General features: G+C 37.4%; 2 protein-coding genes across 5 annotated transcripts in view; both read left to right on the top strand.

Annotated features, from left to right (window-relative positions):
• The window catches only part of TOPAZ1 (testis and ovary specific TOPAZ 1), a 76,211-nt gene extending 68,511 nt beyond the window's left edge, over positions 1-7,700 (top strand). The window contains 2 exon segments of the mRNA XM_055321667.1: positions 4,328-4,511; positions 7,481-7,700. Of these exon segments, the coding sequence (XP_055177642.1) occupies positions 4,328-4,511; positions 7,481-7,700 (404 nt within the window).
• Positions 7,701-9,487: 1,787 nt separating this feature from the next.
• Positions 9,488-12,577, top strand: part of TCAIM (T cell activation inhibitor, mitochondrial) — a 55,957-nt gene continuing 52,867 nt past the window's right edge. For 3 of the 4 annotated variants that reach the window (XM_055321665.1, XM_055321663.1, XM_055321666.1), the window contains exon 1: positions 9,488-9,671. The gene's annotated coding sequence lies outside the window, so the exon portion shown is untranslated. The remainder of the gene's footprint in view (positions 9,672-12,577) is intronic. The other variant, XM_055321664.1, reaches the window with a different exon arrangement.

Genomic DNA, 12,577 nt, shown 5'->3' with positions numbered 1-12,577 from the left:
AATAGAATTTTGTTAATCTATTTACAGTTGTTTCTCTCTAACCAGTAAGCCTAGAAAACTAATGCTTTCTCTAGTCCCAGCCACCTTGTAGGTATTTGAATTGGAAAATAATTTTGTGTAGAATCTAGATCCAGAAAAAAATTCTTTTTTACCTTACTATAGTAATTTGTCTTAAATTTCCAATTCTTTTTTTTTTTTTTTGAGAGAGAGAGAGAGTAGGGGGAGGGGCAGATGAAGAGAGAGAAAGAATCCTCCTTGCTCTGTACATGGAGCCCAGCACAGAGCCCAACTCGGAGCTCCATCTCATAACCCTGAGATCATGACCTGAACCACCCAGGTGCCCATTTCAACTGCCATGTGTATGACAAACATTTGAGTGCCTACTATGTGTTAGTACCGTGCCAGATTTGCCAAATATCCTAGCCATCCCTACCAGCACAAAAACCTTTCTGAACCTGGAAGTGTTTTTCACACTACCAGCTGTGATTAGTTTAGCAGGTAGTAACTTTTTTTCCCAGTGAAATAAAGAAAATATTAGCGTACATTACAGGTAGTAAGGTTAAGTATTATTTGGTAAAGTTTTCATTTTAGTTACATATATACATATTATATACTGGGTCTATCAAAAGAAGTTTTGAAAGCATAGTTGTTTTAAAAAACAACTTAAAGGATCCTTTTAAAGGATGATCAGATTTAGAGGAAAGGTAGAATTGTTTTTTCATAAACACCTCACTTCAATTTTGTGGTTATGTTTCAACCCTTATATTATTTCCCTGCAGATTACTAGAAATTACACGTATACTAGAAAGTATATATGTACTGTTTGATATTACTTCTTAATTTTACTTTTTAGAATCCATGTTTATGGGATTCTTTATTTTCCAAATAACTGTGCAGTTTGGGGAACATGACATTAGAAGGTGTTTTATATGCCACAGGAACAAAACCTAAACTTGGAAACATTTAAATGAGATTTCTATGAATCTCTATTTGTTAGTTGGAAATAAGATTCTATATGAAAGCAGCTAAGCTTAATCATTTGTAAAAAATGTTTTGAAGATTTTATTTATTTATTCATGAGAGACATACAGAGAGACAGAGACATAAGGAGAGAGAGAAGTAGGCTCCATGCAGGGAGCCCGATGTGGGACTCAATCCCAGGACTCCAGGATCACGCCCTGGGCGAAAGGCAGACGTTTAACCTCTGAGCCACCCAGGCATCCCCGTAAAATTTTTTATTAACAGCTTTTTTGAGATATAACTAAAAACCATGATAGTTCACCCATTTACAGTGGTGGTAAGATATTCATAGTTAGAACATTTTCATGCCAAAAAGAAACCTCATATCCGTTAGTAGTCATTCCCTATTCCACCAAATTCTTCCAGCCCTAATCATAATTTATTTTGAGAGTTTTTCTTTTTCAGTAGTGTTAAAACAATTCATGCCAAGGTACAATTCAGTACCTTTTTTACTAGCACTTTTTCTCTTATCTAAACTCATCTGTGCCTAGTTTCATATGCAGTGAACTTCTGAGACTTATGCAGGTGAAATATAGGACAGTATTTTCGGTTTTTTTAATGTACCTGAGTTATAGAATGAAATGAATAATTTACAATTACTGATCAGTCTTTAGAACATCTTATTTCCTGATGATGTTGACATTTAAAATATCATTGGTATCTCTTTAGATTTTTTTTTTTTTCTTTCTTTAGATTTATCTACACGCATAGTTAACATTCTAGGAAAGCCTTTGAGTGCCTTATAATCACCCTAGTAGTGCATGATTCTGGGGATATGGCTTTTTCATGAAGGCACTGTTAAGACTGTGGTGCCAATGCCTTTGTTTTGCTTTTTTAAAAAATATATTTTATGCAGCTTTATTGAAATAACTTCACATGCCATAAAATTCACCCATTTAAAGTAGATTAGTGTATTAGTTTTTATTATATTCACAGAATTGTGCAGCCATCACCACAATCTAATTTTAGGGACCAGGTGAGTTGAGGACCTGTACTCTTCTGCCATCTTGCCCCTCCCCCACAATCTAATTTTAGAACATCTTCAGCACCTCCAGAAGAAATCCTAAACATATTAGCATTCCCCAGATGCCTCTTACTGACCCAGCCCAAGGCAACAATTAATCCACTCTATTTGTGTGGATTTGCATATTCTGAGCATTTCATGTAAATGAAATAATTCAGTATGTAGTTTTTTATGACTAGGTTCTTAGCATAATATGTTGTAACATGTATCAATACTTCATTCCTTTTTATTGAGTAATACTCCGCCATCCATTCTTTGATGGACATTTGAGATGTTTCCACTTTTTGGTTATTATGAGTAACACTGCTGCAAACATTCACATATAAGTTTTTGTGTGGACATCTATTTTTATTTCTTTTGGGAGCAGGATTATTGGCTCATATGATAACTCTGTTTTTAGCATTTTGAGAAACTGCCAATTTGTTTTCTCAAAGAAGCTACATCATTTTATATTTATATACCCACCACCCAAATTTGAGATTTTCAGTTTCTTCACATCCTCACCAACACTTACTACACTGTTTTTTATTTTAGCTTTCTTGGTAGATATACAGTCAATCATTGTGGTTTTGATTTTGCATGATTCTAATGACTAATGATGTTGAACACCCTTTCATGTGCTTACTGGCCGTTTCTGTATCTTCTGTGGAGAAATGTCTGTTAAATCCTTTACCCATTTTTTTCTTTGTACATTTTTTAATTGGGTTTCTTTGAGCTGTAAGATTACACATATATATACATATACACATAATACACATATAGATACATATATACTCTCCTTGCAAGTCTCATGTCACATACATGAATTTCAGGGGTGGTTTTCCACTCTGTGAACTATCTTTCGCTTTCTTTATGGCTTTGCTTTGCTTTTTGTTTTCAAACTAATCAGAAGGAAACTGTCCACAGACAGTAAAGTTGCCTTCCTGATGCTCCTGATTTTTTCTCCCTAGACCTAAAAATTCTCTCAGAGCTGAAAAGTCAGGAAGGGAGATATTAGTGTGTCTTTCTGTTAATGTTTTTCCCCCTAAAACCAAACGGGAGTATTTTTCTTTTCATATTTGCTTTTAGGGGAAAAAAGTAATGTTGCCAAATTTCTATTCAGTTTATTTTTTGTTTTCCTCTTCTGATCAGTAATTAAAAGAAGAATGTATGTAAATTCTATCTATCAATAGCTAGGAAAGTTAATGAGTCGATAGGTGTGTTAGTCCTGGAAGTGACCTAGGGAGGTGGGGCTGACTAGTATTTAGGAATCCAAAATCTGGAGTCACAAGGTTGGGGTAATCCCCGAAGCCCCGTCACCTATAATATGGGAGTCACTGTACCTGATTTCAGAGGTAGTAGTAAGCTGTCAGTTAAAATTAGGTAAAACCTATGTGTTTATGTTTAACACAGGTTCCTGGCACTGAATAGGTCCTCAGTGATTAACCATCAACATCCACATTAGATTAATTCTTAAAGAAACTAAAAACATTTTAAACAAAGTTTACATACAGATTTAAATTGGTTTCAGTAAAACATGACAGTATAATATTGTCTATATACAGCTTGGAGGTCTTAGGACTTAAGGGGATTTCCCTATAAATCATTTGTAATAAGCATCTAAACAGTTGAAAAATTATTATCTCTTTCCTTGAAAGTAAAATTTTTAGAACATGATTTGGTAAGCACCTACAATAGTGAGCACCTATAAGAAAGACATGTATTTTATTTATTTTTATATCTAAATAGTGCTTAGCCCAATGCCGAACAGAGTAGGAACAGTAAATGTTTATTACACAAACTGTAACAGGACTATAAATAAGTGCTCAAAAATAGTAAAATATCTGTGTGACAGAAAAGTCTGCAAATTATAATTTCTATTTTTTCCTACATTTTGGATTCATAATTCAGGATAGGCAATAATTACAAATCTATGTAGTTGCTTTTAGACCAGATCCCATTAAAACAAAATCCAAGTTGCTATTCTGGTTTTTTAGTTATTCTGAAATTATGTTGTGTTGACTATGGCTTGAAATAAATGGGCAGTTATTACAATAAGGCTTAAAAGTCATTTTTAGGAGAGTTTTAAAAATGTATTTCTTCATATTTAATTGACAAGTATTTCACAAAGAATAATATCGAATATACTTGGATAAGCTCACCACCATATAATTTATATAATAAACGTGCTGATGTGAAGAATCATTCTGTAATGTAAGTAATTATCATGTGTGACTATTTTGGAAGTCTAGCTTTTTACCTGTTGAGGTTTTAGTAAAGTTTGATCTATTATTTGATTTCCAGGTGCTCTTTCATTGGGTTGCTACCCACCGTTGGAGGGAAATTTATATAGAAAAATTCTGCTGATTCCTTCTTATTTATCTGAGATTGAAATGCTTTTAGCTATTGAAATCTTCCTGGTATCTAATGCTAGTAGTATTCAGAGTCCTGGAACTTCTACACAGATACTGCAGATAGTTTTGAAAAGGTTGGTTGATCATAACTTTTAAGCACATACTAAAAGCAGATCATGGTTCCCTACACCGGCCCTAGAATGTAAATGTTTATATATATTTTATAATATATATTGTATATATTTTATGCATATTATATATATATACAAACATTTATATATATGTGTGTGTGTGTATACACTTGTGTATATATCTCTTTACAAACTTTGGCAACATTTAAATTGAGAAAGGATTTGACTTGAGACTTAAAACCAGACAAGCTCATAGGAGTTAATAAAAACACGTTTGTTTACAACTTCAAAGATGCCGTCAGATGTTCAAAGAGATGGATCCTCTTTAAGTATCAGTCTTTTCATGTGTACAGATAGTTTTTAGATAGTTATCTAAAAGTTATGTATCTTTTTGATCAACACAAAAGATCTAAGAATCAGGTCTGAAAGGGAAACATGTGATAGTTTATTTGGTTCCATAAAGTATTTTGTTGAAAAATAAAGCCATCAGCCAAGTTTCTAACATTTGTATGTTTTACATAACATTTTAAATGCTATTTTAACATTTTAAATTTAACATTTTAAAATGTTACAAATGCATAATACTATAATGGAGCTCTTGGACCAGACTGGTATCTCTTCAAATAATTTTGTTCAAAGTCCCAGAATTTAGGCTTATACTACTCCAATTTCTTATCATCCTATCCAGGAAACTAATACAGATCTCATGGGTCTCCTGTTTTAGAGTTTCTTAACAAGAATTTTGCTTCAGTTTACTGGTGTCTGACATAGTTACCTGGATCCCAGCATAAGATGCAAGACCTCTTGCATTAGAAGATGTTATCAATTATGGTACAGCAAGCATCATGATTATCTGCATATTTGTATCTCTTTTTTTGCTCCCAAGTCCCAGATGGGCCCAGTTGGATACCTGCACATGCACTGGGTTCTGTTACAGAAGAGTAATCTTGAACTTTAGGGGACCTAAATCTATTATGATGAATGATAAGCTTGCCTGCCCTGTTGCTCTGCAGGGAAACACCATCTCCATCTTATAAGGCTATAAGCAAACCTGCCCTTTGCTCCAAGAGAACCTATCTTTGTCTTTCAAGGTGGTTCACTATCTAAACATCCTTGAAATGCAGAATAAAAGAGTCAGTGTCTCTGCTCTCAAAACTTCTAGAAATGCAGAGACCCAGGAAGAATTATCATCTAATAACCTAGTCTAAGCTTATACATTGTCATTTCTGCTTAATTCCATATGTGATAGCAAGTCATTTGTATCTAGCCCATACTAAAGGGGAGGAAAATTAGAAAATAATTTTTTAAGTAGATACCACACTGGGCTTGAACTCAACAAACCTGAGATCAAGACCTGAGCTGAGATCAAGAGTTGGACACTTAATCGACTGGGCCACCCCAGGCACCTCAGGATATAATGTATTTTAGGTCCACAATTTTTTAAACTGACTAAAATGAGCTTTTTTGTTATAGCTCTATTCTTTGCTGAGGGCTTCCATGTTTACTGTACACTACAAGTGGCATGAGGCATTTGGGCTCCCCAACCCAAGAAGGGTTTGGTTTTCTTTTAGCTTCCCATTACCCACATGTATCAACCTTTTTATTCATTTTGAATTTGGTGGGTGTTTGTGACTTCAGTGCATAACTAGTGAAATGCCTAAATCTTTAACTTTGTCACAAACAATATGATTTTCTCTATTATTATCATCATACTAAGACCTGCCTTGGTACACTCACCTCTCTCAGAATTTTATTCCTCTTTATACTGAAAAACCTGCACCTAGTTGGCATAAGCCCAATCTACTAGCTTCTAGGCACCACTCTCTAAGCCAGAGTGTAGTAGAAGGCACCTGACCAATCCTTCTTCTCTGTAACCATTTGTTCAACTTGGTGTGACCAAGTTGAAGTCCTCACTGCCACCACTCCATGTACCACACTAAGGTATTAATGCAAGTAGGCTCATTCTTGCGCCTTGCTCTTGGGCCCTACAGGTGCCAAGAGCAGGATGCAGTGAATACAAAACAACTGATGCCTAATATAACAGCCACATCTCTATTTTAAATACTTCTCACTCCCTGTCCCTTAGGATAAATAGTCATAAGAATTTTATGAATTTTATGAAATTTGGAGACTGGTAGAAGAGTTATTAGAAAAGTAAATTCTAGCACTTAGTGAAGAATCTTAAATCAAGACTAAAAATAACTGGAAATTTGGTAAAGATATATAACTACAATTCTGTTACCAAATGTTAGCTGTTAAGTATATGCTTATAATTAAAAATAGCAAATATCAAGGTAAAAAATATGACCGTTAGTAACTCCAAATTTAATTAAATTTTGTATTCTTGGTGTACATTACAATGAAGAGTTATGCAATTATCAACTTTCAAGATACAGAGAGAGGCTATTAGCCGTGTTCTAGATCAGTGTTTTTCAAACTATGGGTTGTAGTGCATTTGTGTGGTGAAATCAGTTTAGGGTATTACAACCACATTATTTTTTTTTAAGTTGTATGTATGTATTTGAAAGAGGAAAAAAGCATGCATGGGGGAAGGGCAAAGGGAGAGGGAGAGAAAGTTTTAAGTAGACTCATTGCTGAAAGTTTTAAGTAGACTCATTGCCTCAATCTCATGACCCTGAGATCAGGGCCTGAAACAGAAACTAAGAGTTGGAACCTTAACCAACTGTGCCATGGAGGCACCTCTGCAACCATATTATTAAAATAAGTAAATAAAAGAGAGTAGAAAATAGAGTACATTGTCATAAGCGTAAGTATTTTCTGAAACTTTTCCATCTATGTATGAGGGTATATACTGGGTCACAGTATAAACTGTGTGTCATGTTCAAAAAAATTTGAAAGCCACTATTAGAAGAATACAGTAAAAAAAACTCAAATCTTAGTACCAGTAAATGTAAATGACTGTCTTTTGAAGAAACTATAGTTTCTGACTTTGTAAGGTGTTCACTTTGTAGATGTGAAGAAAACAAATCTTGGAGCAAGGATGATTATCAAGCTGCAGTGGAAAGGTTAATTATGGCTGCTCGTATATCGGATCCAAAGCTCTTCATTAAGCATATGACTGTCAATGTTAATAAGGAACAGGTTTATAGTTTGGAACATTGTTCTGCCCTGAAATGGTTGAAGGAGAATATGAAGTGGGCTGGAAAGGTTTGGCTTTTCAGTAACCATTAGTTAATAAAGGCTTTTTTTTTTTTTAAGTTCAAGTAATCATTGTTGAAAATAAAAGGCAATAAAGACAGTTTTCACTATATTCTCCTTTCGCCCTTTATTGTTTTATACTAAGTTAATAGTTTCCAAACTAAAAATTGGGGTTAAAGGATGCAGATGGTTATCCATACTGGATAACCATTCAATTTGAATTCAAATTACTTTTTAACTTCTCTTTAACTTACGTAAACCTAAGTATGGTAAACCCCTATTTATTCTGAAATCCAAACAGTGGAAAATCACAATGTTTTGCAGCATTTAATAAGAGGGAGACATAAAAGGGAAAGTAACTGGAGTTTTCAGATAAACCTTTAGGGGTATGAAATAAGTTTAGTGTATACACAGTACAGAGGCTAAATCCTATTCTGCATATGTAATCTAGAATAGTAAATACTATTCAAAAATGATTCAAACACCAAGATTCGAGAGCAACTTGAGTTATACCAAAAAATTTTAAATTACTCTCTGAATAACTGTATCTTAGAATGTACATATTTTGAAAATTTGTAGTTTGTTACATTAAGTATGACTAAAGAAAACAGTATTTTAAACATACACCACTACCTAAATACTCTAACAAGGACTGTTCCTAACTACCTTAGGAAGTTAAAACTCCTTTTCTGAAGTCTTCCTTCAGATCTTTAGCACAGTAATTTTCCAAGGTGATCATTCTCAATCCTTGATTTGATATTTTAAACCATAATCTTAAATCATTTAGAGAAAAACCCTGAATAAGGTGAGTAATAAAAAAGTCATGACTAGGAGAACTAAAGTATTTCTTAAAGTTCTCAAACAGGATAATAGCATCACTGGATTAAGTCCATACACTCTCAAGACTAAAAAAAGTTAATTCCTAGCACGTAGCAAAAATTACCATAATGCCAATTACCATATGATGAGACGTGAAATGAACACTATTGGGAATGGGATATGGGAAGTAATGCAACGACTTAAACATGCTCAATTCTCTAGTATGAAAAATCGGGTAACTCTTAACTGCCATAACTTAAATAGCACCTAGAAAATAGATTAAGTTTGGAGATTACTACCATCGGTTTGAGGGCCTTTGAGGACAAGTGAAAAATGTAAGTGGACACGTATAAGTTAGTCCTTCCTAAAGATGGAAATTTGAAAACCAAAGAAAGGAATTCGAAAAAGATGAGACTGTTTAGTGCTGGTGGCCAGGATGCATTTGAAAAGATTAAAATGGAAAAAGAAAAAATATTAAAATGCTAAAGATGGTAAATTAAGCTTTTAGGGGAAAAAATGGGATTGAATGGAATGGATTACGAGTGACCAAGTTGTTTTAAGTCAAGAGTAAGAGTCCTTAGGGATGGAGCAAATAGAAGAGGTTTTTTTGTTTTTTGTTTTGTCTTGTTTTGTTTTTTCTCTGTCAGCAGTACCAAAAGGTAGGGGAAAGAGCGGTTGTTGCATTTGCCTCATTTCATTTATGGCTGTTCCGAGGGTCAAAGCTACAAAAGCAAAAATAAAGCCAAAACCCGAGATGAATCGTTGTTTTAAAAGGGGTGGGGGCAATGCTCGTTTGATGATAGCCAGATACTGAAGGAACCAAAGTCAAAAAGTAAACTGGAGAAAACGTCTAAGAATTAGCTATACTTCTGTAAGGAATGCCACGAGGACCTGTAATATCAGGCGCTCTCCACTAAGCTCTCTGGGCCCGCTCGCCCCCTCCCCGGGCGCCCGGCGCATGCGCGCTCCCCCCCCACCCCCCCGCGCCGTCCCCTCAGCTCCCGCGCCAGCGCGCGTTCGGCCGCCCTCCTCCCCGGCCTGTCCGCTCGGTTCCGGGCAGGCCGCGCCACCTGCCGCCTGGTCATTGCCGACGCCCGCCGGCCTAGCTCGCCCCGTCTCGGAGTGCGTGTTCGTATCTCCCGAAGCTTTCCGCGGAAACGCCCGGAGCCCCCTCCCGGCCGGGCGGTAAGCGGGCGACCGAGGACGGCAGCCCGGCCACCTGGCCCCAGCTGTGGGCGCGGGCCCGGGGCCGCTGGGGGGTTCCCCCACGTCCGGCTGCGCGCAGGCGCGCGGGGAGCAGGGCCGGGCCCGCGTCGGCCAATGAGGGCGCAAGTTCTGTAGCCGCCGCGGCCGGCGCGCGACCGGGGCCTCGGGGGCGGGGGCCCGGCGACCACTCCCCGTAGGACGCCGGGAGCCTGTGGAGCGGGACGAGGGCGGGTGGGAGCGCCGGGCCCTGCGGGGGAGGTGGGGCGGCGGGGACGCGCGGTGCGCATGCGCGTCCGCAAGGCCTGCGGCGGGGCGCCCTTTCCCCGGTCCGGGGCGGCGGGGACGTAGGGCCTCGGCTGCTGCCCCGGGCAGAGTCCGCCTGGACGGCGGGCGGGCGGGCTTGGGGACGGCCGCGCCGCATCTGCTGTCCCTGGTGTTGAAACGAAAAGCCCGCAGACGACTTACGGTTGTTGCCGACTGTCCTGTTTCCCCGAAGCCCTTACCGTATTGCTGTGATTCACACCTCATAGCAAAAGATTTAGGAAGGAATCTAATGAACCTAGGGACTTTGCTCTTGCTATGGTTTGTTAATTTATTTGTAGGACTTCATGCTTTGCCTTTTTCGCTTCCCTGAGAAGTAGTCAAAAGCAATGAAAAATAGTCTGCTTTTATTTCTCCTTGAGCAAACTGCTCTTAAAAACCTCACAATATAGTTACTGAGATAAGTCACAGTTTAAATGAGAGTAACCTGAGAATATTAAACTTTGTTCAGTTACTTTCAAGTAAAAATTGTGCCAAATGGCCAAAGACCAATCCTAGGACCTTTATTTAACATACACTTACTGCTTCTGTTTCAGAGTAAACAAAACTTTAAAAAAAAAAACCCATAATTTGGCTTTTCCACCAAATTAGATATCTCTTTCTACTAGATTTGACCTCAAACTGCATAGATTTAATACCTCAGTACGGAGTTTAGGCTAAAAGCAGGATTTTTCATTTTAACAAAATAAAAGCTAACATCACTATTAAATGGATGACAGTGGGCAGCCCGGGTAGCTCAGCGGTTTAGCGCCGTCTTCAGCCCAGGGCCTCATCCTGGAGTCCCACGTCGGGCTCCCTGCATGGAGCCAGCTTCTTCCTCTGTCTCTCTCTCTGTCTCTGTCTCTCTCTCTCATAAATAAATAAAATATTTTTTAAAAAATTAATAGATGACAGTGGCCATTTACAATGGTTTGCAAATGAATTGTGACTTTCCATATCTAACCCCTTCATCCGGAGTGTTCTCCATCTCCTTGGAAAACCTTCCAAACTACCCGCCCTTCAGTCTAGGAGTACCAGAGAATTTGCCCATAATACACAGTGCATGGCTGTATTATTTCATTTACTATGTTTTATAATTATCTTTCTTTGGTTATTTTTCCTAAACTTCTTGGACAAGTGGAATCGTCTTAATGGTTTTTTTTTTTTTTTAATTCCCAATACTTTGCATAGAGCCTGGTACATAAGAACTTGGTAAATGCCTGTTAATAAATTAAGTATATTAAGGATCCAGAGTGCCTCACAAGTTTGAAGAGTTAGATATTTTACAGCATGCCCAAGCCAAGCCTTTTCCAAATGGAAGAATAGTAGGCTACATGGAATATGTGCAAAAACCAGCTGTGGAAAAATTTGGAGACAAGAACCCTGCAATTTGACCTGGTGCCCCAGGCTTTCAGGCTATTTCTCACTAGCAAATGAGAGCACCCAACTGTACTCTGAAGCAGATTTTCTATCTACTAAAACTCATTTGACTTTCATGACTAGTTCAGTCCTATTAGGGAAAGAATCATAGATCTAAATCTTCTTGTCTTGTTAGCAATCACATTTCTCATAGTAAATTAAAAAGTTGACATTGTAGTTATCAGTCAAGCCCCTTATGATTTTATTTTCCTTTCCCTGGGGCCTGTTTATTTCTGGGTAGAATGATGAAATTGGATTCTTGGTCTTGAAGAGATAAGGACTGACCCAAAAACTGTACCACATGAAGAGGCAAGCAGCCATGCCTGCCTGTGGGCTGAAGTGTAACTTTGTTTCCACTTACAGTTTTTTTTTTTTTTTTAAGCTCAGAAGTAGATAAACCATACAGAAAAGAACTATTAAAGGAAAACTTAAAAATTATTTGATTTTTCCACGTACAATCGAGTATCTAGAGAGATTTCCTAAGTTTGTTAAAGAAGTATTTTTAATCCTGTAAAAACTTAAGTGTGCATCAGAATCCCAAAATCATGTTAAAACAGATTGCTGGACTGCACCCAGTTTCTGATTCTGCAGGACTGGGGCAAGGCCTGATAATTTGCATTTCTAACAAGTTCCCAGATATGATGTTCCATCTTTGACAACTAAGGCCCTAAAGGTTATTTCCTGTTTCTTCTTTTGTTTCTTCTCCCCACCTTTCCAAAACTGGATCCTGATCTCATCATGCTTTCCCTGTCACTAGTGGTCACAGCCCACTCTTCAAGGAGATCATACTGGAAATACTTTAAAAACTCATCGGACTCCAGAGGGAAACCACACATTTCCTGTCTGATTCTTCAGCAGAACCAGAAAAAAAATACTTTTTTTTCCAATGATTTGAAATAGGAAACAATCATCTGAGAATAATAATTTCATTGACTGTATATCAGAATTAAATGAATATCTTTTATATATACAGGCATTTTCCTGTAGAAATATGAGTTGGCCACCATTGGCAGGAAGGAGAGATTGTTCGCAGAAGGCAAAGAAGCTCTCTTTCCTCTCATGTTATCCACCTCTCAGTTGAGAAAACCGCTTTATTAATTCTTTAAAAGTGCAGTTCCAAAAAATAGAAATGCAGTTCCCACAGCACAATATAGTTTTATTAAACT

Source organism: Nyctereutes procyonoides, unplaced genomic scaffold (genome assembly GCF_905146905.1).
Source record: "Nyctereutes procyonoides isolate TBG_1078 unplaced genomic scaffold, NYPRO_anot_genome, whole genome shotgun sequence".
NCBI lineage: Eukaryota > Metazoa > Chordata > Mammalia > Carnivora > Canidae > Nyctereutes > Nyctereutes procyonoides.
This window is presented reverse-complemented; position numbering and strand designations above follow the sequence as displayed.